A 13,308-nucleotide genomic window follows, 5' to 3' on the forward strand; every position below is an offset into this window, starting at 1 on the left:
ATGATGGGAAAATGCAATAGGTCTAGAAAGAAGAGTGCTTGCAAATCACTAGAGCTATCCATTCTAGAATATTGCTCTAGCATGTGGGGTCCATAGCAAATAGGACTAATAGGGAATATTTAACATATACAAAGAAGAGCTTCATGAATGGTCACAGATTTTTTGACTGATGAAAGAGCATCATGGGGATTCTGGAAAACCTGAACTGGTAGCTACTTGAAGATAGCTGCTAACTACCCTGTGAAAGGCTTCTTAAAAAGTTTCAAACACCAGTATAAAGTGAGAGATCTAGGAATGTCCTAAAGATCTCTACATAACCCTCTGTAGGGACTACAAAGATAAGATTAGACTAATTATGGTGAGCACAAAGATGCTTAAGCAATCATTCTTCTATTGTTCAATATACAAATGGAACAAGAAAAAACACTAACAAATGATACAATAGAAAATGCACACTATTTTACAATGGTTTTTAGAGTATAGATGTCAATGAATCATTTTGAATATCTATTCTCTAACAATCAGAGCAGTAAAATCTCCCACTGAAATTTTTAAATTTTGTCTGCAGCGTCGTCTAGATCTTCCAATTGTTCCAAAAACAATTTTACTTTCTCCGTTCTGTTGTTCTGTTTTATTGGTGGACATGTATTAATTGATGGGTACCTCTTATTTGTGCATTGAATTGTATGGTGAGACTGACTTTCCAAAGATTTAGTACTGAGTCTAATATTAATTCATTAATTATGAATACAATTACTAGGTGTGGCATGGGTTTCTTGCGTTTCTTTTCTTATGTCTTTCTGAGTTTTCTATATTTACTGAATCTTGTATTTCTTCATCAGTGGCATGGTTTTCTTGTAATTCCACTATTTAAATTTGTATTGAATTGAGCATGACTGCTAGTTGTTTGAATTTTCCAGCCATTATCAGTGTTTGTATATATATCATTCTGAACCAGTATTTCTTTCTTGGTTTGCATGTTACTCCAATTCACATTGCATGTTGGTTTGGGTTGCCCAGAATTGATCCAGATGCATCACTTGTTGTGGTGATGGGTGTGGCTCCCAGTTTTGGCCCATCCTAAGTATTTTATTTCCACAAACTCACAATATTTTGCAGGCATTCCGCTATCCCCCACGCCTATGGAAATTGCCAACTGTACCTTTATTCTGAATTACTTACAATTTTCCAATTTTAGGAAGGATCATTTCCTCCAGAATTGTAATATTGTGCATATTTTCTAATTTCGTGTGTAGATGATTTATTGAACTAATTAAGTGAAGGAAAGTTGAGTAGAACAATTTCATAGTGAATTAAACTTCCTTTTCAAGTGGCTCTCTTTGCTCTCGTCTCATCCATGATAAATATTTGAGGCCATATAATAAAGGACTCTAGCTCATCCTATGATTGTATACTAAAAGGATTTTTGCTTTTTTTCAGTCCAGAAAAGAATTATTTTAGAGATGGCTGGACAGCAGATCTGCTTAAAATGGAATAGTTTCCAGTCAAATATAGTTACAAGCTTCGAAAGTTTGTGGGAAGAACAAGGCCTTGTTGATGTAACCTTAGCAAGTGATGGGCAATGTCTTCGTGCCCACAAAGTGATTTTGTCAGCATGTAGTCCTTTCTTCAGGAAAGTATTTCAGGTATGTTATTTTAAATTTATTCATTAACAATGAGAATGAGTTAGAAAATGATACATTCAGTAGCTACTAGCAATGGGTATCATTATTAGATTTTAGTTTTTGCGATGGGAATGAAAGTTACATTTATAAGTAACCATTCAGTTTGACAGTAAGTGGAAGAAATTTGAAAAAGCAATTTCATTGTTGATGAATATCATTATATTGTATAATAAAATACAAGTTTTCCATAATCTTCTTCATTATTTTTGAAGAAGAATCGTCTTTGCAGGCCCATAGCTGACAAAGTATTAGTTGTGGCAGTGGAAGTTCTGCAGCTAGCTTCATCGTTTCAATTTTATTTGTTTATATTTCATTTCTTTGTGGTTGGTTTTGGGGTTGGGGCCCCATTCTTAAGCCCCCCCCCCCTCTTTTTTTTTTTTTTGTTATCATCTAAGCTGTCAGTCTGAAACCTCGCATCATCATTGGTCACTGGTAGATGCCAGGACTCAGCTTGACTGTGTATAAGAATTTGCACTTGAAAATGGAACAGTGACCACAAAACTAGTGGAAAAGAAATTGAATCTGAATAAATAACATAGAAATGATAAACTGTAGTTGTAAAACTTATTTTTCCAAAACAAATCCTGTATTGTTCGTATAAAGGCATTAGTAAGCTGCACTGCAGAAACAACACTACATAGAGGCATTCAACCTGAGTTATTGTAAGACCAATGTTGTTAATAATTGGTCCAAAGCTCAATAGTTTTAATTTTTGGTATTATATGGGTAACAAAAATCAGATTTTATTCTAAAATGTATGTGAGTACTTGTGGATGAAGACAGTACTGCTCTCCTGGACATGCAAAAGCCAGTCCACCTAGCAGAAAAATTTCTGCTTGTCACAAATTGGTATTGTTTTGTGGCCATACTGCTGTGAATGAGTATTTCTTCAGATTGGCATATTTTGCTCTTTCTAGTGTCTTCTACTTTGTTCTTTCAGCAATAACAAGTTTTTGTATTATAACTAGCATTTGCAGCTGCTTTTTGTTTTGATTTTTATTTGACATAACCATTATACCACAGAGAAAAAATTGTCAAATTTCAGTTTACTTTCAGTCTACGTTCCTGAAGTAATCACTTATTTCTGATATAAAAACAAACATTTTCCATGTGAGAATGATTTTAGATAACTTTCATTTTTTTATTGTGTATGAAATAAAATCAGTTAGTCTGCAAAGCTTTACTTTCAAAAGTTAGGGCACAGAATCCTCTTGAAGTAACAGAGTAACATGTGCACTCCAGATAAAGTAAAATATTTTTTCTATGAAAGTATGTTTCCTTCAGTATATTGTCATCCATCGTTTTTTAAACAGCTGCGTAGCCTATCCTTTTGAATTATTGCAATGGCTCCATCCAGGAATTTCCATTACTGTTATCTAAAACAAAATTAAATATTTTGGAAAATTGTAGTGAGTATATCCAAGACTTACTCCATCCAAACAGGCCTCAAAAAATGGGCCCCATATTGCCCTAAATGTTTTGATATGCAATTTGGAAGAGTTTACTTAGTTTCATATACAGTTTTAATGAGTTTTACAGTACAGAAATTTAAATTATGTTTTATTTAATTATAAACAAATTTCTTTGAATAAGATATTGCTGTTGGTTTTTGGATAGCTCTCAAGTAGAGCTATCGTTTTACATAACCATAATAAATAAAAATCTTAGCTTTTCAGAAATTGAGAGAAGTAAATTTTCAAGACTGCGGTGCATCATGGCTGCATAGTTCATATCAGAAAATTTCAAAGTTGGGTAATTAAAAAACAGCTTACTCCCCTTGTTTGCTAATATAAATCAGGTAACATATTGACATGAAATTTTATCTGAAATAGTAAACTCATTTGTAGCAGTTTTTTTGAAGGGCAGTTTACTACTGGAAATGGGTATAGACATAACAGTATAAAGTCCAGAAAGTTAAAAATTCACTACAGGTTCGGATGAGATTATCTCGAAAACTATACATTGGTCTAATGTAGTGGGTAAGACAAATTCATAAGCTCAAAGGGGAACATCAAATGATACTGCACATGACCCCATTTAAATCTTAAATGGAAATACCCATTTTTATTGCAGATTTGGATTCTGCGTAAAAAAAGTAATCAAGTTTGGACTAAAAAAAATTAAACCATTGATAGATGGCACTGAATTCGAGAAAAAAGTAAAATTGGGAAAGAACTCTGATTTATTTAGAAATATCTGAGAAAGACGCATCAAATCGATAAAAAATGTGCACCAATTTTTTCATTAAGCCAAATTAAGCTGTTTGTGTACAAAATGTACTGTATCCTGCTTTCAGCGTTACCCAGGAATCCCCTTGCCTCTCACAATTTGGGGTGCTTAATTAATGTAATTAGCCATGAAGAAATTGTTCAAAATCATCCCCATTTGCTTCAATGCATAAAGTCAGTCGTCTGCGAAAGTTATCCACAGTTTTGAGCAGCACATCCCGTGGTATGGCTGCACAAGTTCTTCGAGTGTGTTGCTCCACATCGTTTTGGGTTGTTGGCTATCTTTCATAAACAACATTTTTTTAAATAACCTCACAATAAAAAAATCAGGAGATGTAAGGTCTGGTGAACGTGGAGGCCACTGAATTGGTCCGGCGCGTCCTATCCACCAACCAGGTATATAAATTTAAAACATTCTGCACATTTTTAGCATAATGGGGAGCTGCTCCAACCTGTTGGAGCCTCGTTCATTGCCTAGTTTCCAAATCAACATCTTCCATTAGCTCCAACAAATCATCGCGGAGGAAATGTAAGAAAGATTCCACAGTAACACTTCAGTAAAAAAAAAAAATGGTCCTATCAAATAACGATTTTAAAATTCCACACCAGACCATTAACGACCATTTGTGTTGATTGTCAACGGGTCTGTACCAGTGTGAATTGAGAGGGAACCAATCATGACAATTTAACTCACCATTGTTTTTGAATGTAGCTTCATTGGTGAACATAACATATCTAAAAACTCATGGTCACCTCTTATCATTTCCAAGGCCCATTGGCAGAAATGCACGCATATTTGAATATCTTTCGGCATTAATGCCTGTGTCAATGTGACATGATATTTGTGCATCTTCAAAATCCTCAAAAAAGTTGATTTTGGTATTCCAGTTTGTCTCTGAATCGCACAACTACTAATTTCAGGATCCAGTTGAACACAGGCAAGTACAGTAAGGTTTTGAGTGTCATTTTCACTGTATTCGCTTTGACGAGGTGGATAGTGCATGTATCCATTTCGAGCTCATTGAGTGCAATTTCGAATAATGTTTTTGCTTGGATGTCATCTGTTTGGGAAATGATGCGCATAAAATTGCGCAACTGCAGCGTAATTGTTCTGGCATTTACCTAGAATTAACATCATATCAACAATCTCTGTTGGAGGATAGTGAGCCATGTTTCACTAAAGAATAATTTACTTTTGTCAGTTGATTACGGTTCATAAGTGAAGTGACATCTGATCGCATTGCACCGACCTTTATACTGAGCCATAGTTCGCAGTTTGGCCACTGTAGCGCCACAGTCGGGTGAGTAATGCATGTGTGAAGAGTTCCCTAAAGAGATTTTAATACCATTCCACCTCCTGCCATCAAAAACTGTTGAGGGTTGGATACATTTTGTAACAAAATAGCTTAATTTGATATAATGAAAGAATTGGTGCATGTTTTGTATTGATTTGATGTGTCCTTCTCAGATCATTCTAAATAAATCAGAGTTCTTCCCCAATTTTAATGTTTATTGGTTTCAGTGCCATCTGTCAATGGTTTTAAAAAATATTTCACACAGAACTTGATTACTTTTTTTTTTATGGATAATCCGAATCTGCTATAAAAATGGGTGTTTCCATTTAAGATTTAAAAGTTACCCCCTGCCCAACCCAAGTTGAGCTTACAAACTTGTAGTACCCACTATTTTTACCGGATGTATAGTTTTTGAGATAATCTCATCCGAAACTTCAGATGGACCACCCTGTATATTGACCAGAGAATGTTGACATGAGAAAGGAATTCCTGATAGGAATGGGAAGGCTAGGCCCATCTTAGAATATGTATCGATTTTTGGTCCTTCTATATATCATTCTATTGCTCTGAGTGGGACAGCATTGATCAGTAAAATTTTACTTGGTGTTGCTATATTATTTTTATTGTTCCATGAATTTTTGGGTGAACTGCCAGATGTCTGCAGCTTGCAGCCATAATTTTTTTGGCACAGCATCTTCTGTCAATTTCAGGTGAATTCTTATGAAAATTCCCTTAGCTCCCATATTTAAGACCCTAGTGGCACATGCCTGATGTTCCAGTTACTGTTGTGCATTTGCTGCTTGAGCGTATGCACTTTGCTGCAGGTCGGTGCTGTGCGCTCTACACGGTGCAACCTAGCCTCCATAGCGTTAAATCAATTTTCTTTGCACAGTAAAATCACAGAATGACACTGACTATGCACCATACTCAATGAATCAATGGGAATCACTCTCTCTGTGCCTTTTCAGTCAAGACTGTGGCTTACAGTCAAATTCTGCATAGAATAATGTTGTAGAAAAACTTCATGCTTTACACAGCTGGTGTTGTTCTCCAATTTTACTGTGTGAAGACACTTGATTTGAGACATGAGTGCACAGATTTATAGCAGAAGTCCAGAGTGAAAGGAAGATAGGAGACAAGGTACTGGCAAGATTAAAACTGTAAGGACAGTTCTTGAGTCATTCTTGGGTAGCTCAGTTGGTAGAACATTTGCCTGCAGAAGCCAAAAGTCCCAAGTTCAAGTCTCGGTCCGGTACACAGTTTTAATCTGCCAGGAAGTTTCATTATAGCAGAAGTTCTTGCACTTAAGTCAGTAGGGTGTTAAATATGGGATCTCAGTGAACTTTTCTCAGTATACACATGGAGATGGTCAGAAGACTCTGCACTGAAATATTGTGGCAGCAAGTTGCAGACATCTCACAGCTGGCCAAAATTTCAGGGAACAGTCAGTACACCAGAAAGTTTTAAATTTCATTATATTTTGCTTGTTTGGAGCTGAGATTTAAAATACAACTTCTGCTCAGCCCTACAGGCCTGAAACCACAGTGAAAAATTTTAATGTGGCAATGTGATATCAATACCTGAGTTTTACGTGGATGTCTCAAGATGGCAGCACTGTATCCAAAATTTCAAACCCAACTCATAGAAATTGCAGTGTAAGTTGAACTGTTAGCAGCAGTCTTTGCAAGTCATCTGGAGTACGTATTATTTTTGCATCAGCATGTTTGGAACATGAGGGAATATTTACAGAGGACTTTTGAAAATTTTTGGAGTTAGTGCTATGCCTTACTGGTCCACGACTCAATGGGTCATAGGATTCAAACCTGGGTGAACAGCGAGTGTCAGTGTGCCACGACCAAAACATTCTATGTTCATATAGACAGACACCATCCTGGACTGAATTAGCCACCTGCTCAGAGGAGGATATACAGTGGTCAAGATCTAGTAACAGGCCCAAACAGACGGAACAGTTTCCAACCATCCCAAAAATTGCATGTGAACTTTTGGGATCTGCACAAAATTGCTGCAGAATGGTATCGTTTGCATTACTAGAGCTGCAAGAGTATGGAATCTATTAGTAAACTTCGCATAACACAAAGAGTTGCGGAAAAATATGCTGAACAGAACTATCAATACTAATTATGTCTGGGTTCATTTCCAAGAGCTGAAAGCAGCCAGTGAAATGGCACTTTGTGGGATTGCTGTGCCACTATGAAGTTCATCTGTCAGCAGAAATCAGTGTGTGTAGGAGGCAAAAGACAGTACGTAGGTGACAAGCTCTGCCTGGATATGATAGAACATATTCAGAAGTAAAGACAAATTGAGGGGAAGAAAAATGAGAATTGCATGGGATAGTACAATCAGGAGCTGAGATGAAATGAGAAGAGGCGGAAAAATTAAAAAGAGGAGGACGAGGGAGAACTTAATCCCCATAGGTTTAGACGTAAAGGCAAACAACAAACAATGCTGTTAGTGTGAAGGAGGGAGATGGAAAAGGAAGGCGAGAGTTTCAAGCAGGCACTAATAGGAATGTTAGAATATGTAGAATGAAATAAAACTATTTAGAAATTATTCAAGAACAAGAATTCATAACAATAAAGAACATTGTGGAGGGGAGGAGACTAGAAACTGATGTCGGGAAGACATCACATTTCATTATGGCAGATGGCACAGTGATTGATGTGAGAGAGAGAGAGAGAGAGAGAGAGAGAGAGAGAGAGAGAGAGAGAGAGAGAATATACAACTCTTTCAAGATTTCTGTAAATATTTGTGTGTTTCAAATGGTGTATCAGAATCCGAACAGTTAATACTGAATGAAACAATGTTTTGGAAGTGCTGGCAGACAGTCAATACAAAGCAGTTCAAGGTATAAAAAAAGAAAAGCATCTGCAAGTGATAGTCTCTTGGTAGGAACAGTTAAAAGTGGAAGCAAAGTAATACAAAAATATTGGAAAAACTATTTGCAGAATGTCTGTGGAGAAAGACATTTCCCCAGACTGCAATAATAATTACAGTATTCTCCTGCGTGAGAAAGGAGGCAAAAGAAATTTAGGCCCATTGGTATCTCACTCTCTGTGGTGTAAAAATTTTTCACTTAAATTCGTACTGCAAGTAGGGGGAAAAATCATGTAAATGAGTAAACCCACTGTAGAAGTGGATATAGCATGATTATCAATTTGCAACCCACATTGCTAATTGTAGAATGGAATGGTGAATCTGAAAATCAGAAAGTGCCAATTTGGGGGTGGGGGGTCCCTCCCTGGGATCTGCTGGGGTTCGCACTTTATATTAAATTTTAAATTCTGGTGCGTTTTTAGGACTGATTGAGATTCTACAAAACTGCAGAGTTACTGAAACTGTGTGTAACAAGAAATATTGCAACTTTGGAAATGCTACATAATTTTGGTTTGTATGCTTATAGTGCTGTTCACAAGAAATTTAATGCTGTTTCCTTAGAGTGGCAGCTTTTTGTGTGCTGTCCTACATTTCAGTGCAGATACTTAGTTTTTTGTGTACAGTTCAATGAAGACTTTTACAGATGACATTCGAAGTAGGTACTCGAACTTCGTTTTGTCACTCGCTCTTCAGAACTTACTGAGTTGGCATTAGACACCCAATGCAGAGTCCAACACCAATTACCACTACAACCTCTCCTCTCTCAGAAGCAGTTTGTAAATGTGATTGTTATACCTGCCTGACATCCAGCCATCCCTGATTCTTACAAGCACAACTTAATCACATAGTTCACGTTTTCACATGGCTGAACAAAACCAGTGATGGATGCTGACTCTGCATCTAGTTTTACATGGCAAAATGATGCCAGCTGACTGTGAAGGAAGTGGCCATCTGATACCCTAGGTGTTCTCATTTATGCCCCATTTTTGAACACAAATCCAAGTGTCAAAATCAGAATAATGCCTTTTCAGGGCTAAAAAAGCAAAAAAGTGTGAAATATCAAGGTCAAAAAGTTATCCTCTTCAGAGGTTGACACCTTCTCAGACTATGTCGGAAGCAGTATAGCAGAATGTTCACTCATGGAGTTAAGAATTCAGTAAGCCAGTTGGCATGGTTGCAGAATGTTATCAGACTGAGAAGATGAAGACCGTCTTGATTTATTCCTGGGCTGTGAAGAGGAAGTTATACATACCGTTTGAGGATGATTTGTGGAAGTTCACCACATTTGTAAAGTTGGATGTTGGGTTTAGAATGCACTTTTCGTGAACAATCCAAAAAATGTTGTGCCCAAAACACATTTGGTGAAACTTTGCTCATACCAGTTTACATTAAAAAACAGAAGCCATAAGAATAATCCATTAAATTTAATAACCTAATCAAATGTGGGGCTTTGTAAACCAAGTGGCTAAGGACAGAAAAGCGTGGTGTTTCTTTTTACAAGTACTTTTTCAGGTGTATTAATTAGTGCATTTTTTGTAGTTGTTTTCATGCATGCCCAATAGGATCAGTCATTCTTCGGTGCGAACTTATCATTAATGGTAAATGAATAAACTTCTGTGAATAATTTCTAGCTTTATATCATAGCTCAGTGAACACGGTGCAAAATCTAGTTCTTGGGTCATGACATGTATTCAGTCAGTATTATAAAATGAATAAAAAATAAAACAAAAAATTATAAATTTTAAAATTTGCAATCCCTTCCCCTTGGACAAGTTTCTGTGGATACCCATGCTGAAATTGATAGATTTTGAAAGGCTGGTGACTCAGTTTCCACAAAGTTTTCTACTAACAACCCTCGAGAAAAAGAGCCAGACAGCCTTACTGGTACTACGAAACCCTGCTTTTTACCAAATTTCATGATTCTAGATCAACCAGGAAGTACCCAATAGGCTTTGAAGAGCGAGTTTGTATCAAAAAATATGTGACATAATTGGCTGCACCTTTTGATTGCATTTAACTTAGGAGCTTAAATTTTTTACACTGCCAAGGGACCAGACACCTTAGAGTTTAACATAAATCTCAATTTGATACCTTTACCTGTTCATGAGGAAAACAGATATTAACTGTTGGGAGACAGAGGAACAACAAATTGATACTGTAAATGGCCTGTTTTTTCCATTTGAGAAACAAAACCCTAAAAAAACACTGCTTGTCATATTGTCGGTGAAGGAACAAAACTACGTAAGTAGCAAAAACTCAAATTTCACAGGAGAGAAAAAAAACTCTAAAATACACTCCTGGAAATTGAAATAAGAACACCGTGAATTCATTGTCCCAGGAAGGGGAAACATTATTGACACATTCCTGGGGTCAGATACATCAAATGATCACACTGACAGAACCACATGCACATAGACACAGGCAACAGAGCATGCACAATGTCTGCACTAGTACAGTGTATGTCCACCTTTCGCAGCAATGCAGGCTGCTATTCTCCCATGGAGACGATTGTAGAGATGCTGGATGTAGTCCTGTGGAACGGCTTGCCATGCCATTTCCACCTGGCGCCTCAGTTGGACCAGCGTTCGTGCTGGACGTGCAGACCGCGTGAGACGACGCTTCATCTAGTCCCAAACATGCTCAATGGGGGGCAGATCCGGAGATCTTGCTGGCCAGGGTAGTTGACTTACACCTTCTAGAGCATGTTGGGTGGCACGGGATACATGCGGACATGCATTGTCCTGTTGGAACAGCAAGTTCCCTTGCCGGTCTAGGAATGGTAGAACGATGGGTTCGATGACGGTTTGGATGTACCGTGCACTATTCAGTGTCCCCTCGACGATCACCAGAGGTGTACGGCCAGTGTAGGAGATCGCTCCCCACACCATGATGCCGGGTGTTGGCCCTGTGTGCCTCAGTCGTATGCAGTCCTGATTGTGGCACTCACCTGCACGGCGCCAAACACGCATACGACCATCATTGGCACCAAGGCAGAAGCGACTCTCATCGCTGAAGACGACACGTCTCCATTCGTCCCTCCATTCACGCCTGTCGTGACACCACTGGAGGCGGGCTGCACGATGTTGGGGCGTGAGCGGAAGACGGCCTAACGGTGTGCGGGACCGTAGCCCAGCTTCATGGAGACGGTTGCGAATTGTCCTCGCCGATACCCCAGGAGCAACAGTGTCCCTAATTTGCTGGGAAGTGGCGGTGCGGTCCCCTACGGCACTGCGTAGGATCCTACGGTCTTGGCGTGCGTCGCTGCGGTCCGGTCCCAGGTCGACGGGCACATGCACCTTCCGCCGACCACTGGCGACAACATCGATGTACTGTGGAGACCTCACGCCCCACGTGTTGAGCAATTCGGCGGTACGTCTACCCGGCCTCCCGCATGCCCACTATACGCCCTCGCTCAAAGTCCGTCAACTGCACATACGGTTCACGTCCACGCTGTCGCGGCATGCTACCAGTGTTAAAGACTGCGATGGAGCTCCGTATGCCACGGCAAACTGGCTGACACTGACGGCGGCGGTGCACAAATGCTGCGCAGCTAGCGCCATTCGACGGCCAACACCACGGTTCCTGGTGTGTCCACTGTGCCGTGCGTGTGATCATTGCTTGTACAGCCCTCTCGCAGTGTCTGGAGCAAATATGGTGGGTCTGACACACCGGTGTCAATGTGTTCTTTTTTCCATTTCCAGGAGTGTATATGATATGTTTCAAAAGGACACAAAATTTGCATTGCTTCACTACAGTGATTTTCTAGATTGTAACAAAAAGTGAAACAAAGATAATACTCTCTAGAAAGTTTAATTCTGGCAGATAAACAGAATTGTGTAGATTTTTGTGGAAGAGGAATGTTAATTACACAGTATTTGTTTATCAGTCTCTTGTAAGACTTACCACTTTTATGTTGTTTTTGGTGCTGAAAAAACAGTAACAGCATCATTTTAGAAAGACTTTTCACAGAAACAACCTCAAATAAGCACATGGTTTACATAGATCTGATAATGTCTGTAGATTTATTCAAGAGAAAATGGCGGAACAAAGAACTACACGTCACTGTCACTCCTGAAATAGTAACGTCCAAGATGACCATCATTCGTAAATAATGTTGTCATAATAACAATCCTTGGGAACAACAGCTTTAAGTTGTCATAAATGATTCCATTTGGCTTTCTTTGTATAGTTTCAGGAAGCAAAGTTTTCCAGAATTTTTCTCGGACATCTTAGTATTTCTTGCCACATTTCATTGAAAGTACACTTGTAGTAAAAAATACAGTTTGTATGGTAGTGCATCACCCTCAGGTCCATAACTGTTGTCTCATTCTTTTTAGCTGTACCAGGCCTGATTGAGTGGTACAGCCACAAACTTTTCTCTGCGCAGTTAGAGAAAAAGAAATTATCTAGCTAATCAATTTCACAAGGTTCTGGCTTTCTTCTCACCTCTTTAAATACTGAGGCATATTGGCTAGGAACTGTAACTTCACTTCCTTTGAGCTTGCACTCGATGGGACTGCAAAGTGAATGCTCCATCTGAGTACGACTTTTCTCCCAAAATTTTTACATAATAAATGCTCTTGAATCAATTCAGTTGCTAATCTTAAAAGACCGTTTGAAAGTATCATGTTTTTACTCCAATACACGCAGCCATCAGAATGCAAAATGACTGGGACAGGATTTTCCTTAATCATTTTGGACAGTTGTCTGTGATACACAAAGCAACCAATTCACCTTGCTTTCCATCAAACCAGTAACACACTGCACAATGACTTTCTAAATTATACATTGTAAAGTTATGGACAGCCAATTTTGTTTTATAATAAACTGCAATTGCCTGTAAAAGTGGTGCTACTTTCATGGCCTGTAAGTTCATGGTGTAGACTGTGCAGAGTATATGCTGGATGCCTTTCTGCAACCTTGAATGCTCTTTCTGTTGTATGTGCGGCTTCCACATATCTTAACTTGAGTTTCTGAGCCTGTAACTACAATAACAACATAAGACACACTAGTCTTTTTTGGGGGAAAATAAGCTAAGGTTACCCTTTTTGAAAGTCATGTTAATGTGGCAAGATTTATTGGTGAAACCCATTCCTTACTACATTTTTTGGTGTAGAATCCATACAGCTGTTGTTTACTTTGTAGAATAGGCTCAAGATACAGCTTGGAGGAGGGCTTCCTCCAGTAATGTGTTGGCAGTTTTGG

The 13,308-nt window shown here is 38.5% G+C and overlaps 1 protein-coding gene across 3 annotated transcripts in view; it reads left to right on the forward strand.

Annotated features, from left to right (window-relative positions):
- LOC126336747 (protein bric-a-brac 1-like) overlaps positions 1-13,308 on the forward strand; it is a 174,579-nt gene that overhangs the window by 3,256 nt on the left and 158,015 nt on the right. For all 3 annotated transcript variants that reach the window (XM_050000748.1, XM_050000746.1, XM_050000747.1), the window contains exon 2: positions 1,441-1,646. In XM_050000748.1, coding sequence (XP_049856705.1) covers positions 1,464-1,646 — 183 coding nt within the window. In that variant the 5' untranslated portion in view covers positions 1,441-1,463. The remainder of the gene's footprint in view (positions 1-1,440; positions 1,647-13,308) is intronic.

The sequence above is a fragment of the Schistocerca gregaria genome, chromosome 2 (assembly GCF_023897955.1).
Source record: "Schistocerca gregaria isolate iqSchGreg1 chromosome 2, iqSchGreg1.2, whole genome shotgun sequence".
Classification (NCBI taxonomy): domain Eukaryota; kingdom Metazoa; phylum Arthropoda; class Insecta; order Orthoptera; family Acrididae; genus Schistocerca; species Schistocerca gregaria.